Here is a 16,873-nt window from a genome sequence, read left to right on the forward strand (position 1 = left end):
TACATTTTTCAAATTGCCTTTTTCTACTGACAAGATCTGCTTGACCAACTATAGGTAAACTCTCCTTTCTGTGTATTAATAATTATAGCTGGTCAAGCAGATCTTGTCAGTAGAAAAAGGCGGCAAATTTCGAAGGGATATCGTCCCCGAGAAAATTTGAATTTCGCGCCTTTTTTACTGACAAGATTTGCTTGACCAGCTATAGTTGATACTGACATTATTCATTATTTGAACGCTGATTAGTACCTAACAAATAATTTATATTTTGTTAATTTATCCTTTAAATTAGTTTAAATAGTAAGACAATTTTGAAATTTCTTTGAAACTGGAATTAAAAACTGGAAATTGATTATGCTACACACTAAAAAGTATACTCATCCCTTTATTTTGGGTGCTAGTACTAGCGTAAGACAAAGACAGTATGATTCTCTCTTTCAATGTTTGAATTGAAATGAGACTGAGACAGTCTCTGGCGGAACTATATTATGTCAAAGGACTGGCTCATTTCATACATAGTCAAAGAGAATCATACTATACTTGGTCAACCAGATCTTGACAGTAGAAAAAGGCGGCAAATTGGAAAAATGTAGGCGCGGAGGGATTACGTCCCATAGAAAATTTGAATTTCGCGCCTTTTTTTACTGACATGATTTGGTTGACCAGCTTTATCTTTGTCTTACACTAGTACTACCACCCAAAAGAAAAGGTGAGTATAGTTTTTTTGTTCTTATTTACTGACAGATTGGTTTGACCAACAATTCGCATGTCATTTGTTGTAACGTCTGTGGAAGCTTTAATAAATCTGTCATTGTCAATCAATATTGTCTGTGGTCTTTTGACAGAAGTTTGCACGGATTATGAATGAATCTTATTCAATGTCGTCGTGAAAATTGTTTTTTTTTATAATACAATAGTAATAAAATAAATCAAACTAGTATAATTTAATCCGTGTACAGTGATCGGCCGTGCACTCGTGCTTTGAAAAAATGGTAATGTTCAGCGGTTTTAAGAGACCCTTTTTAGGTTATGTAGTAGTGTCCTTGTGAATTTACGGGTGTTCTAATGTATTTCAGCACGCATACAGACAGTTGCTATACAGTCCGGCACGGTGGAAAACAGCGCTGCCGACTAACATCAAGACGACTGCATTTGCCATCAAAACCGATCAGGTATGATATGATATTCCAACCAAAGTCCAATTCTTGCTTAGCAAAGAATATTATTATTGAGTAATATTCACGAAAATTTGGTTGTTGTTTCATAAAAAAATTAACCCCTTGAGAAATAATAGATAGTAATTGTAATAAACGTTTTAATTTGTCCATTTTCTTATATATAATCTGGTTGTTAAAGCCTAAAGCTATCGGTAAAGTCTATGTGTAAAGCGCTTGTATTATGAAAACTTATAATACTAAGAGTACCCAGTCGCAGTAGGCAGCGAGAGGCGCGCCCGCACCAGCTGTTTGTAACCGGCCGCTGCCGCACGCACGCTGGTGAGCGCGCTCCTCTACGCAGACTTGTCTATATTTACAATAAAAAATTTAATCACGTAGATATTTTTGGTTGTAGTTTAAGTGTTTATAAAAAACGTATTATTGATGTTTTAACAAACCCTACAATTTAAGTAGGTACTTCTTCTAGTTTCTTACTTATAATGTATTTCCAGTACCTACCAAATATATAAATATAACTAACCATTCTATGTTGTTGTTGACACCGGGAGCCCTTAAGACTAACGGTGATTAGTTTAGCTCTGAATGAACATTATTCATACTAATTAGTGGTAAGCGCCGTGGGCCACACATATGGTAGTATAAGTATAACTTGTAGTGGCTGTTTGTTTACCTAAATAAATGAAAAAAAAAAAAAATACTTCCAGAGCCATAACAACTTCCAAGAATGCCGGCACTACTCAGCACGGAAAGGCTTCTTCTCCTCTATCATCGAGAACATCAGAGAGGACATCGCCAAGAACAAGGAAATGAAAGACAACATCAAGAAATTCCGAGAGGAAGCTCAGAAGCTGGAGAACTCGGAGGCGCTGCAGGCTAGTGTTGAGTCGCTCACTCATGAGGCACCTCATTTGTACCACTCATTCTGTCAATTTGTCGCAGTACTTCGTACCGCAAAAATGTCTTACTTCACTCCTCTATTCATTTTACTTGATTCTAAAATTATCTTTCTCCTAAAAGTTCTATTCTTAACCTCCAGAATTGCACTCCAATTAAATGTTACTATTTATTTACGTATTTTTAAAGGGAGTGATGAATACATAAATATGTATATACATTAAATATTTTGTCGCCGTTGGAATTAATGGAATAGTCGACGCTGAAAATATGCTAGTACCTCACCTCATTTGAAGTAAGACATTGTAACACCTCATTTTATAAAATAAGGTACTCATACAAACTCATTTTAAATTGATGTCCTACCCATCACTACTGCAGGCGGCGCGGAAAAAGTTCCACGCCGTGGAGTCGGAGGCTTCCAAGAGCTCGGAGTTCCTGAAGGAATCTCTCGGAGGGTTCAAGGATAAGATGGAGCATGTTTTGGAGGAAGCTGGCAAGACTGAGATTGCGAAAAAGGCTGGTAAGTTTTAAATGGATTTAATTTCACAATATAAACACAATGCAAATATGTCTTTGTGACGTCTTTAAAGTTTTTGTGGTGCTTTTAGTTTACCCCATTTAACTTTGTAATGCAACAAAAAAAATGTATGGTGGCCTTACAAGGCTGTACTTGCTTTAGACTCTTTAGAGCACACGGGCAAGTTCAAGTCGTACACCAAATTTTTGAAATTCAAATATATGCCTCTATGTTAATGCCTCGCCTGACTTGTCGTCTGCATTCCTACAGTTTGTTACTTATTGAGAGATCTTTGTACCAAGCTATTAAATTATTACTGTAGTTTTAAACAGTAAAAACCTGTTACTTAATAATTTATTGTTGGTTTTAGGTAAATTCACGGAAGACATTTCAAAAACGGCCAAAGATGCAGCGGAGAGCATAGCCGACAGGAGCTCCAAGCTCGGCCAGACGTCAGCATTCAGAACCATATCACAGGTTAATATTATTATTTGACACATTTTAGTGTACATAGTTTTGATGGTATCCCAAGCATTGCTATGGGCGTAGGCAGGTAGAAACAGAGGGGATGGGGCGGTGAATATCAAAATTTGCCAGAATAATTGCAATTTTAATTTGTCAAAATATGTGCTCACCTCCATAGTAGTCTGTTTAGCTACGATACTTACAGGCTAATTTGAACGTACCTTAAGTTGTTTAGTTATCGCGCGTCTCACTTGCTCCAATACAGTATAAGTATGAGCATGATAACTGAATAAGATCAGTCTGATGCCAGTGTACATGGCCTGTAGGTAAATCTGTGTAAGATTTTTGCATGATATGTATAAATTAAGTTAGCACTTTTTATCCACTGCGCATTGTTCGGTTTTGCTATCCTGTCCTATGTGTAATAGTGTAAATATTTCTACTGTCCTTAGCTAGATATAAATACTGCGGTGGCAGAATAACAGCGTCCGTTGCTGGAAGTCTTTAGGGCCGCTGTGCCCCGTAGTCTTTTGGCACAGACATTAGCTGAGCCACCTTCCCTTTCAATTAGTTTGTAAGCATTATTGTGTACTTTTATTATGTACCTATGTTCAAACTCTTTGAATAAACGTCTTTTATTTATTTATTATTATTTATAAATAGAATGATGTTTGTTCCCCGCAGGCGACGGAGGTGGTGCGGAACGAGATGGCGCCGCGCGGGCTCGAGGGCCGCGTGTACAGCGCGCCCGCCGCGCTCAGGAAGCGAGTCGAGGTAACCTGCCTCATACTGCCTCATACTGCCTCATAGTCATAGTCATAGTCATTTATTCATAGAACAATATACATTGCGTTTGAATTTTAAATTATTATCACAATTACAATTTCATAAATAACAATTAAAAATTAAGTATTACAATTATTTAACATAGTAACAAATTTAATTACAGTTGGCTTATAATAAAATATAATAAATAATAATTCCTAAATCTACGTCATTCATCTATTTTAGTAAATTAATTAATAATGATCACTACTATTATTTATGACAGAAAGAAAAAGAAACAAAAATAAATAAGCTGTTTATTAATACTAAATTGTACTCTGAGTTGATAAAATACTGCCTCATACTGCCTCATACTGCCTCATACTGCCTCATACTGTCGCGGTGCTCTCGAGCAAGCCAAGCAGCAAAATTGCTAGTCTATTTATGGTCGTGCTCCCGGCCTCGAGGTTAAATTAAAGCTTCCTCTCGAACCCTGGGCCTGATGCGGTTTGCCCAACTTTTTTGTTGTTATTCTGTCGGAAATAATTGCATAGTTTGTTCGAAGGAATTATACTACATTCTACTAATCTGCTAAGTGGATGACCCCCTGTGGGACGAATTTATAACTGCCGTGATAATGTATGTTCGGTTATCTAATACCTTTAAATGAGCAATTCTTGTTTATTTATTTATTTATATATATATATATATATATATATATATATATATATATATATATATTTCGGAGATCTCGGAAACGGCTCTAACGATTTCGATGAAATTTGCTATACGGGGGTTTTCGGGGGCGAAAAATCGATCTAGCTAGGTCTTATCTCTGGGAAAACGCGCATTTTCGAGTTTTTCATATGTTTTCCGAGCGAAGCTCGGTCACCCAGATATTTATACTATAAAACAGGAATGTAAAGAGTGACCCAGGAGAAGGTAACCATGGCCATAGAGAAAGAAATACATAGAGTGCTCACTCCATACATCAGTTTTAGTACCAAAAAGACTATTAGCATCTAGCATCGAGTAGCGGAACTATCAGTACTGCTACTTGACAATAGATGTAGCACCGACCGGAAAGTCTTATCTCAACAGCATAAGACTTTCCGGTCAGTGCTACATCTATTGTCAAGTAGCAGTACTGATAGTTCCGCTACTCGATGCTAGATGTAGACACTGAAATTAATAGTCTGAACTGATGTATGGAGTGAGCACTCTTGTCTTACTATATTTCTCTATGCCATGGCAACGCGTGTTCAGATCGGCGAGGAGTTCCGTACGTTCGCGGCCGACACGGAGACGACGGGCGTCGAGCTGCACAAGGACTCCAAGTTCTACCAGCAGTGGGAGGAGTTCAAAAACAACAACCAGTACGTCAACAAGGTGCGTCTCTTTCTCTTTCAAACTACATAACAGTTCATACGTATAGGCCAGGGATGTTACGAACATCCGCATCCGCAACCGCGGAACTTCCGCATTATTTTCAACATCCGCATCCGCATAAAATCGATGCGGAGCTTATGCGGATGCGGATGTCGAACAAGTCGGTCCGACTCGGTACAGGAACGTCTTAGCGGCGGCGTAAGTGCTAGGTAATTTCGTCATTACCTATAACGAAATCGTCTAGATCCAGAAAAGTCGGCCAAGTTACTGTTTATTAAATATAACGCACCTATATTCTTGCTCAAATACTAAACGTTTCGTTTTTTTTTAATAACAAAATACTAAAAATGTAATATTTGACGTTTTCTAAGTACCTATTCTTGACATCCGCATCCGCATCCGCGTCCGCGGATGTGAGCCTTTAAATATCCGCATCCGCATCCGCGGATGTCAAAAAATCTGCATCCGCAACATCCCTGGTATAGGCAACTATTACCTCGCACGGCTAAACTGTGGGATGAACTGTCGCCCGCGGTGTTTGCGACCCGATACAACTTTATTTCTTTCTTTTAATTATTATTAAAATAAAATAAAAAAACAATTTTTAGGAACGTGTGTCTATTTGTACCTAAAAGGGTACGTCTTAGTAATTTTCATTTTTACTTTGGTTTTATTTTAGAGTTTTCACATAAGTATTTCATCAGTCTCCGCTTTTTCAAAGTATAATTTTTTAGTTTGAGTTTTACAAAGAACTACAAAGACTCGGCTAACCCCGTCGCCTTGCATAACATGATCGACTTAATTGCCTAACACAGCGGTCGGCAACCTTTTAGCAGCCAAGGGCCACATAGTAGTTAACGAATTTGACGCGGGCCGCACTTCGGTAATATTTGTGACTTTATCAGACATTGTCGTTTGTCAATATTACATACAAAATAGCCAGGGAGGCTCGCGGGCCGCAAGCGAGAGGTTCGCGGGCCGCCTGTTGCTGACCGCTGGCCTATCAAATAGATAACTAATCATATTGTTACGTCGCGCTGTTACGTCGTCGCCGAAATCTAATATTTAGTTAATTTAATTTTTATGTATATTGTTTTTCCTTGTATCTTTTCTTTTATACTTGTAGTTTCACAGTGCCTTGGTTTTATACTGTAATGCTGTGTTACTTATTTGATCAATAAATAAATAAATAAATATTTTTATGTTTACAGGTCTTAGATTGGAAAATTAAATACGAAGAATCCGACAACCCAGTGGTCCGCGGCGCGCGCTTCGTCACCGAGAAAATGGGTAGCCTTTTCGGCAACATGTTCGAGAAAACGGAACTATCCAACACCCTCACAGAAATCTGCAAAATAGACCCAAGTTTCACCTCGCACAAATTCCTAGACGACTGCGCTAACGACATCATCCCCAACATACTCGAAGCCATGGTCAGAGGTGACCTAGACATACTCAAGGACTGGTGCTACGAAGGAGTCTTTAACATCTTAGCGACACCCATCAAACAGTGCAAGCGGCTCGGATACAGACTCGACTCCAAAATACTCGATATCGAGCAAATAGAACTCGTTATGGGCAAAATGATGGATCAGGGCCCCGTTCTGGTGATCACTTTCCAGTCGCAGCAAATTATGTGTGTCCGGGATGCCAAAAATAATGTCATCGAAGGCGACCCCGATAAGGTTATGCGAGTCAACTATGTGTGGGTCCTGTGTCGGGACCCGCAGGAGTTGAACCCGAAGGCCGCTTGGAGACTCCTAGAGCTCTCCGCTAACAGCGTAGAGCAGTTGATATAGGCATAGAGAAAAAAATACATAGAGCGCTCACTCCATACATCAGTTTTAGTACCAAAAAGACTATTAGCATCTAGCATCGAGTAGTGGAACTATCAGTACTGCTACTTGACAATAGATGTAGCCACCGACCGGAAAGTCTTATGCTGTTGAGATAAGACTTTCCGGTCGGTGCTACATCTATTGTCAAGTAGCAGTACTGATAGTTCCGCTACTCGATGCTAGATGTAGACACTGAAATTAATAGTCTGAACTGATGTATGGAGTGAGCACTCTATGTATTTTTTTCTCTATGATATAGGTTAAGAAATAGCTGATTAAATCGTTGAACGATCGACATCTTTCAGTGCCTGTCCTATCCTGAATCCAATGGAACTAATGAAATATGATGCCATTTATTTTGATAAATATAAGCATAAAGATTAGGATCCATGAATTGTGATATTTTATATTCGATGAAGTGACGTCTCTATCGAGGTGATAGACCGGTTTTGATGAAATTCGAATAACCAGAGAGTTTATATTACACAGAAGTGAAATAGATTTTTGTTCGACTGCACCCCCCTTTACTTGGTTGTCATTTTGTTATTTAATTTTACGCCGGCCTTAGCTATCAAAGTACTTAATTCGGCTTTAAGGTAAAGGTAAAAATAACATGAAAATCAGTCTTAAATAAAACAACGATTTTCTATAAATAAAATCCTTGAATAGAGTTGAAGAGAGAGACCATGTTGGTAAAGTTTTTTATCCCAGCATGATTAACTGTGCGATACCTATAAAGCGAGGTACTAGGTCCGGCGAGTTTTGTTTAATAATTTATGTTTATTTTGTAATTACCTTTAGTTTATTTTTTATTTTATTGTTAATTTAATAAATTGTTTTATTTTCAATTGGTTAATTGTTGATCATTGTTTTGTAGTTTTATCAATGTCTCATTAATCAGACTTAGTTTATGCCAACACGATTTTAACGCCATCTACCGCGTCCAATCATGGCTTTGATAGTGAGGCAGACTCCTGGGAGCTAGCGTGACCAAGGTGACATTCGTTAAAACTATAATAATATTATAAAAAACTACCACTAACTAAAACTACTACTATATTATTAACGATCGTACGTAAGAAAGCAACTTAATAGACTGTATGTGTAGGTACGAGTATGTAAATATGTTAAACAAAAAGTATATCTTGGTCATGATGTTGTAGTTAAAATATTTTTATAAAGGCGCGTCTCGATATCCCGCGGCGGCCGCGCGAGCAATGTTCGACCGCGGCAAACCTGTATTTTGGCTCGCGAGCCAAGTTCGGCGCCATCTTGAACTATAGCGCGGCGGCCTCGCGCGGCGGCCTCGCGCCGCGGCCTCGCGCGGCGGCCTCGCGCGGCGGCCTCGCGCGGCAGGCGAGCCGACGAATCCGACAATCGAACAGTTTGTACTCGGGAACCATGGACGTACGCCGTCGTGCAGCTGCCGCTTTTATAATTATTTATCATATTATTCACAAGAAACCTAAACGGAAAGTTCGATGGTGGATGAAAAAGATGCTTATGAATGATGAAGACATGAGATATGAAGTTGATGTTACATTACAAAATTTCACAAGAATGACATCAGAAGATTACGAACTTTTAAAAGCATTAATTCCATGCATCACTTCTTAATGATCTGTTGCGATAATCACTACATTTACTATTCCATAGAAACTGTTTAGGTCCGTATAATGGAGCGAATGATCGAGTTGGCTCGCAAGCCAGCCCGGTATCGATTGCGCGCGGCTGCCTCGCGAGCCAATGTTCGATAGCCTGCCGCGCAATATGGAGACGGGGCTTAACAGGAATAAAGTGAAACAACGATTCGATAAAAGATTTTTAATAGAGGCACATTCAAAAAGACGTACGTCTTCGCTATTTACAGACCTAAATTAGTGCTTACCTACGTACCTACGATGAGAACTAAATGAAAACTACGGTGACTAGGTTTTAAACCGTTCCATTTTCACCAAAAGGAATGCTTGCGACGCTTAATACTAATACGATATTTTAGTGGCAACGTGGTTCTTGGGAATTCGGGTTTGTTCTGTTCTTGCGTCAGAGACAAGTTAATAAAAAATACTATTAACTCCTTAAATGCCACATTTGTATGAGGGCTAGTCTTTATTCATTTCGTTTGTCGCTTCTATTAAACATCAGAATGTAAGTAAATCTAAGGCTAACGCTTGTAGGCGTAAATATCTGAATTAGGCTTGAAGCTCTTAATCAAGACGACTTGCTGTATTAAATAAGTATAATACTGTTAAGATTTCCACAAAAATACAGCCAAACATATTTGTACTTTTTAAAACTAAACTTAGGTACTTCTGAATTTTCATAAACCACGTTGCAACATTCATTAAAAGTAAAAATAATTATTATGCCTAATTTGTAAAACTTGAACTTTATGGCTTAAATAATTGATAATTATTACAGTAATTGATTAAAAACGTGCCACAAAAATAATTATTATGCTTACAATTAAATTAGCTTACAAGCTCAATCACATACATAATTATAAAAACAATATTCGCAGTGTTGCCAGTGTAAAACCACTAAGTTTAGTGTTGCTATACTTAAACTAGATTATAGTGACGGATTCTTCAGTAAAAATATATCAGAGTAAAGAATCATGAACATTATTATATCTTAAAAATGATTTAATAAATTTAATCATAACATTTTAAGTGTAACATTTGTATTCGTAGGATAAGCTTATAATATTATGATTAATTATTCTTTACTCTGATTTATTCATAATTAACAATTAATTAACTCTTTGCTTAGTCACAACCGTGCACAAAAGATAATAAACATGTAAGTGTATAGCAATCCAATACTAAAAAAGCACTCAAGCATTTTATTTCAATCAATATCATTTCACTTCGACTTAAGATGCACACATAAAAACATAAAAATCCCTTTTTTTCTTATTATAAAATGACACAATTGTAAAAAAGGCTTTTCTTAGGCCCTAGTAGTGCTTGGTGCAAGTTCCACTTATAAAGATTAATTTTCATTATTTAGCAGTAACTCACAGAAATATTAATAAACAAAACATTTTTAGCAATTTTTCCATACATTAGACTTTCCAGTGTGGGCCTTAGTTTAAAATATTATTTGAATAGGTAAAGTTATACAATAATAAAATCACTCCGATCATTTTCAATATGTTTAATGATCCCCTTACTATTTTGATACGTAATAGTAATTGGAATGTTTTGGGGCGAATATCACTTTCTCAATAATAAATAAAGTTGATATGGTTAATACCCATGTTTCTGTTTATTAGACCTATAATCTTGATAGAAAGGTCTTTAAGGACTCCCCCAAAGTTAAAATGCTACTTATGATCATAAATATGTTTTGTCAGTAAAACATGAAATGGTTTAAGATTCGTTTTAATTATGTTTTTGAAAAATCTACTTTTAAGAGGTGCTACATACGACCTACTTTCATTACAACACCACACAGTCACATGACGTGTTAAGGATTGTTGCAAAATATGTCAACAATCCAACATGCCCTGTAAAATGTGCTTTATTCCTTCAAGATAGGGTTTAAAATACAGTACCCACTGTATAGTCGAGTCTGTGCTCGAACGTGGTAGTTGTAAAATGTGCTTAAGAGCCAACAGGAGTGGTCATTTCTCCATACAAACGTACTCGACTGTTTCCTCCGTGGGTTTTGAAGCTAGAGCAATGATTTTTTCAACACAGATTAATATTGTCAATATCTGTGTCGGACCGTTTTGCTTTTTTTGATATTTTTGTTTTTTAAGGCGCTAGAGCTCTTCAAAAATGGCCAAATTGGCCTAATTGACTATGCCGCAATGAGAGGCGCGCTATTCAAAACTTATATCAATTAGCCAAAAAAGCAAAACGGTCCGACACAGATAATGTCATAATCATGTAGATTTCCAAATTTGGTTACGATTGTTTAAGTTTTGGAGGAGGAAACAGTCGAGTACGAAACCTCGATTTTTGAGATTTTTACGCACGATTTTTCGCCTTGTCCTTATCGCACTAGTTTTAGGAGCCGCTTCCGTTAGCGAGACGGGTATATTTACCTAAAATGTTTAAATCTCAGCTCCTGTTGGCTCTTAATGCGTTGGAGTTAAGGTTTAATCTACGAGCCACTGCATGACGCTCGTGTCGAGTCCGCCTGTGGACACGAGGCGCGAGTCGTCGGGCAGGAACCGGACGCAGGTCACGTGTGACGAGTGCCCGCCGTATTGGTGACAGAGGGACTGAAAAAAAAAATAGTTTCTGGTTACCCCTTAACTGCACGTAATAAAAAATATTTGTTTAAATTTGAACTTTAATAGCTGTCAATAGAGTTAAATATCATATCCGCCATACATGCCTTCGAGTTATGCAGGGTTTGGGACCCTTTGACCGCCATAGTCGGCTCTGACAAAGGCACTGACAATCCAACCTCTAGACTGAGCTTAGGCCAATTCTTTCATGAAACCGATGCTGCCAAAAATACGGGGGTGCGGGGGGGGCGAGGTGAGCGAATCCCGTGCCGTGATTGGTCCGTTCAAAGACACGGACCAATCACGGCACGGGGTTGACTCGAAGATGGAGTAACGCTACCGTATGTGTGGCAGAGGGGGTAGCGTTACTATGCTATATCTAGAGGTTGGATTGTCTGTGGACAAAGGTTACATTATAAACCTTAATACCTACATTTTGATAAAGTTTGCTATAAAAAATAGTCGAGGCAGTCAAAGGATACAATTTTGCTAAACTACATTGTAAGACTAACCTTAGGTTGTGTGACGGGGTAGGCGAAAAGCTTCACTTTACCGAAATCATCTCCAGTCGCAGCGAGGCGACTGTCGTGAGACCTGCAAACACAATATTGATGCGTTAGGTTAAAATAACAAAATAAGTACGGTACTGAGAACATTTTCAGTTCAGGCCACACGCCGACGGTGTGGCAGGCGTGTCGTGTATAGCCGACAAATAGTTATACAGGGTGGCCCATTTAGATCGGTCAGTATGGGAAAATCTGAAACTATAAGACATACGACGATCTCTTCTTAGGAACCATGTCCTCGATTTTAATAACAAGAAAAACTGCATTCATACATTTAAAAAAAAATGTGTACTCAGCTCGGGAATCAAACCCGGACGTTTTGAAAAAAAAATATCTAAAATTATTTCTATTTAGATATCGATTGTGTAGGTCTTAAGCAGTAAATGTTACTATGAAACATGATGTCTGAAATGAATAAAATGCATTGTATTCATATCCTTTAATTTATTTTAGTATGTTTTCGAAATGGCCACAATTTTTTTCAATACATTTTACATAAAAAAAAAAATTAAATGTATGAATGCAGTTTTCTTGTAACTAAAATCGATGACATGGTTTCTAAGAAGAGATCGTCGTATGTCTTATAGTTTCAGATTTTCCCATACTGACCGATCTAAATGGGTCACCCTGTATACCTGGTGCAGGAGTTGATGTCGGTGCCGTCACACCGGCGGCGTGCGTGTCGGTGCGGCCACACGCCGACGGTCTGGCAGGCGTGTCGTGTACAGCCGACACGTCGTGTTTACCCGACAAGTAGTTATACGAGACGGTCATTGGGCGTTAACAATAGGATTAGTGATAACAAAAGATACCTGGCTAGACCCTTTTGCTTAAACGCCTTTTAAACAATGCGGATTGCACCGACGCGTGCCAATTTGAAGTGCTCCAAATTAGATAACAAAAGGCAAACATTATGAGCCCCATTGTTAAGTTTCAAGTGCAATTTTCAAGTGCAAGTTTCAAGTGAAAAAGAAAAACCCACGTGTCATAGGACCTACCTATTATGAACGACTTCCGGCCGTTATAAGAAGTGAACTGTGTGATCAAGCATTTAAACGCCGATTAAGAGATTTTTTGTTGGATAAACCGTTGTACTCTGTTAGCGAATTTATGAATGATGTATAGATTTTGACGATCCGCCACAGGAGATACTATCTTGACATTATTTTAAAATCTTATCATTCTGTAATTATTTTATTTTTAATTTAATATTTTATTGATTATATTCTGGTGACATCCTTGTTTTGACGATCATAATATGAATTCTTGTAGATTGACATGCCTGCAATTTATAATGTAATCTGTATTATGAAATAAATAAATCTATCTATCTATCAATCGGGCCTTGGTATTTGAAATGTAGTATACCTGGTGCAGGAGTTGATGTCGGTGCCGTCAGCGGTCTCGGGCCACACGCCGACGGTCTGGCAGGCGTGTCGTGTACAGCCGACACGTCGTGTTTACCCGACAAGTTACCTGGTGCAGGAGTTGATGTCGGTGCCGTCAGCGGTCTCGGGCCACACGCCGACGGTCTGGCAGCCGTGTCGTGTACAGCCGACACGTCGTGTTTAACCGACAAGTTACCTGGTGCAGGAGTTGATGTCGGTGCCGTCAGCGGTCTCGGGTCACACGCCGACGGTCTGGCAGGCGTGTCGTGTACAGCCGACACGTCGTGTTTACCCGACAAGTTACCTGGTGCAGGAGTTGATGTCGGTGCCGTCAGCGGTCTCGGGCCACACGCCGACGGTCTGGCAGGCGTGTCGTGTACAGCCGACACGTCGTGTTTACCCGACAAGTTACCTGGTGCAGGAGTTGATGTCGGTGCCGTCAGCGGTCTCGGGCCACACGCCGACGGTCTGGCAGGCGTGTCGTGTACAGCCGACACGTCGTGTTTACCCGACAAGTTACCTAGTGCAGGAGTTGATGTCGGTGCCGTCAGCGGTCTCGGGCCACACGCCGACGGTCTGGCAGGCGTGTCGTGTACAGCCGACACGTCGTGTTTACCCGACAAGTTACCTGGTGCAGGAGTTGATGTCGGTGCCGTCAGCGGTCTCGGGCCACACGCCGACGGTCTGGCAGGCGTGTCGTGTACAGCCGACACGTCGTGTTTACCCGACAAGTTACCTGGTGCAGGAGTTGATGTCGGTGCCGTCAGCGGTCTCGGGCCACACGCCGACGGTCTGGAAGGCGATGGGGCACGTGTGCGTCGCCCACGTCGCGTCGCGCAGGCTCGTCGGCGTCGGCACCTGGCGACACGTCGTCGCGTTCCCTGCGATGTCGCATGCGTGTTTAAATGTAACAAGAACACTCGAATTCACTCGATCAAGTCGCTGTGAAAAAAGGTGAAACTTTCCGTTTTTGAGTTATTATTATTATTTAACGATACGATACTTGGCGTAGCACAGTGTGTTTTACGCGACTTTTAACTTGTTTTTACTCATCAACCGCAAATTCCTTTCATCCTATAAAAAGTAAACGTGGCCCAAAATGTTGAAACATTTTTGCAAGTTCTCTCTCACATCTATGTTATTAAAATCTCTATTAGTAAGTACTTACAGTATAATAGCTCGTAGTCTCCGGAGTTACTCCTGATGTATTGGCTGTCTTCGGACCAGTCCAGGTGCGTTATGTAGCTGGAGTGACCCTACAAAGCACACTCGTTAATATTCACATCATAAATTAAGAATAGACCCCAGAGATGAATCAATTTATTGCGTAAAAATTTACACATATTAATTTCCAACGCATTTCGTAGAGGCAGACCAAAAATGAGATGGAGAAACGACCTGTACGGTTACCATCAGTTTGTCACTGACATAAACGCCGTCGAGAACGTAATTTACTTTCTATACATCTCGCTCGCACTTGCATATTCGTGCAAACGGGATGTATAGAAAGTAAATTACGTTCTCGACAGCGTTTATTTCAGTGACAAACTGATGGTAACCGTACTGGCCTCATTCTGTGGCGACTGGCGGGAGCATGCACAAAACCGTGACCAGTGGCGAAAGACAGAGGCCTTTGCCCAGCAGTGGGACACAAAAGGCTACCTATTTAAAAACAACAGGTTGCACCCCGGGAGTGCCGACAGAAGTGAAAACTCAATGACTAGTCCAAAATGTCTGCAGCACTATGTATATTGACCCATCCTCTTTTCTATTGAAAAACTTTAGTTCCGAAATTGCTGGTCAGTGAGCTTGTTTAAAATTCGAATAGAAATTGTAAAGTTACCTTGCAGACCTCGCATTTAAATATATTTGGTCATGATATTTTGAGTTTTATTCACCAGTACTAGAGTTCACTTTTATTAGCGATTTCATCAAGATGTAGCTTTATTGAATTATGTCATTGAGTTTTTCTTTATTGATTTAAATGCCATCTAAATGAGTGGCCATCTAAACCTTACGGTCACGTGATCGCCTTACGCTGTCTCGAGTTTATCATTTTTTCCCCAGCTCTAAAGGGGCCAGCGCCGCTAAAGACTTTCACTTAAAAAAAATGGTTACGATATGGAACGGAACCTCGAACTCCGATTTTACATTAACACATTGATCGATTCATCTTTGGCAAGGTTCTTTATCAAGGCATCAGCACTGTACGAGCGTTGGCAAATAATTATAAAAAAAATCGAAATAGAATAGAAAAAGGCAGAAACAGCTGAAGATGAATAATATTACTTCTACCTATAGCCTACCTAATAAAAATAATACTTTCTACGCAATTAACAATTACACAGCTCTACTAGCATACTATGTTTTATTAACTCACCATTGGATAACCTGACTATAAGGTGTAAAGCCTTATGGTGATATTCATAGACATCCGACAAATCTTACATGCTTTCTCGAATGTTTATAAATTTTATAAACAAAAAAAACTTTATTTTTATTTTACATAACATAAGCCACGATCTAAACTAGCTACCTCTACGTCTACGTAATTTACTAAAAATTTATTCATACTGTAATTTTATTTCCCCATCGACGGATTATCACGTAGGTATCTTCTTGTTAAGCTATTAGAGATTCTATTTTTTTAGATAATCAGTCGATAGTAGAAGCGTAGCATAGCGTTGATAGTAAGGACCTTATATTGAAACTGGATGTTTCGTCTATTCTATATTCTAAACCATTCCAATGATGACCGATAATATGACCTTGAATGACCTCCCGCTTTTCTTAAAAGTTGTTCAACAATTATTTTGCTTTAGATCAGCGGTCGGCAACCTTTTAGCAGCCAAGGGCCACATAGTAGTTAACGAAGTTGACGCGGGCCGCACTTTGTTAATATTTTTGACTAGACTAGACATTATCGTTTGTCAATATTACATACAAAATAGCCAGGGAGGCTCGCGGGCCGCAAGTGACAGGTTCACGGGCCGCATGCGGCCCACGGGCCGCGGGTTGCCGACCGCTGCTTTAGATGGAACGTTTAAGCTATTTTGAAGAAATTCGACCCAAGGAAAGCGACGACATCATTTAAGGTCACAGTTCGCAGCTCAACGGAGCGGCCTAGAGGTCCAGTTTAAATGTAAGGTCCTTGGTTGATAGCATAGATTGACAGATAAATATGTATACGTGCAGTATGATGGTTACCCTTCTACGTTTTCTCTCCGTGCACTGCGTGGAACGACAACTTTGTTAACTTCAAACACTAATGAAGGTAGGTATATATATACTATTAATATAAGACTAGAGAAGATTCCATATACCTAGCTATAGCTGAACTGAGGGCCTACCGCGAACCACGTTTGACGTGTTGCCTCTCTGTTGCACTTGTAAATTCGTACGTAAGTGTGACAGGGAGACAACACGTCGAACGTGGTTCGCGGTAGGCCCTCTGAGACGTTTCGTTTTTAAATATTGTTTCACAAAGATCTAAATACCACAGCACCGATCTTTGACCATTCACAATTCAGGCAAAAAGAAAAAAAAATCTAGCATCATACTTAACCAACCATTCGCAGACCTAAGGTCTACTTACTATAGTTTTCTTTGCCTAAGGTTACGAATCATGTC

General features: G+C 39.4%; 2 protein-coding genes across 2 annotated transcripts in view; one reads left to right on the plus strand and one right to left on the minus strand.

The window, feature by feature from the left end:
* Positions 1-1,049: 1,049 nt before the first annotated feature.
* On the plus strand, positions 1,050-7,007 carry LOC134653739 (mitochondrial import inner membrane translocase subunit TIM44; the record flags this gene model as incomplete). Its single annotated transcript, XM_063509133.1, has 7 exons — positions 1,050-1,169; positions 1,880-2,047; positions 2,451-2,592; positions 2,960-3,066; positions 3,739-3,828; positions 5,086-5,208; positions 6,420-7,007. Coding segments are annotated over 7 exons (1,338 nt in total), but the record flags the coding sequence as incomplete, so codon positions are not given.
* Positions 7,008-11,137: 4,130 nt separating this feature from the next.
* Positions 11,138-16,873, minus strand: part of LOC134653602 (echinoderm microtubule-associated protein-like 2) — a 117,686-nt gene continuing 111,950 nt past the window's right edge. The window contains exons 17-20 of the mRNA XM_063508999.1: positions 14,412-14,499; positions 13,980-14,124; positions 11,802-11,883; positions 11,138-11,280 (exon numbers count right to left, since the gene is read on the minus strand). Coding sequence (XP_063365069.1) covers positions 11,155-11,280; positions 11,802-11,883; positions 13,980-14,124; positions 14,412-14,499 — 441 coding nt within the window. The 3' untranslated portion in view covers positions 11,138-11,154. The remainder of the gene's footprint in view (positions 11,281-11,801; positions 11,884-13,979; positions 14,125-14,411; positions 14,500-16,873) is intronic.

Source organism: Cydia amplana, chromosome 13, assembly GCF_948474715.1.
Source record: "Cydia amplana chromosome 13, ilCydAmpl1.1, whole genome shotgun sequence".
Lineage (NCBI taxonomy): Eukaryota > Metazoa > Arthropoda > Insecta > Lepidoptera > Tortricidae > Cydia > Cydia amplana.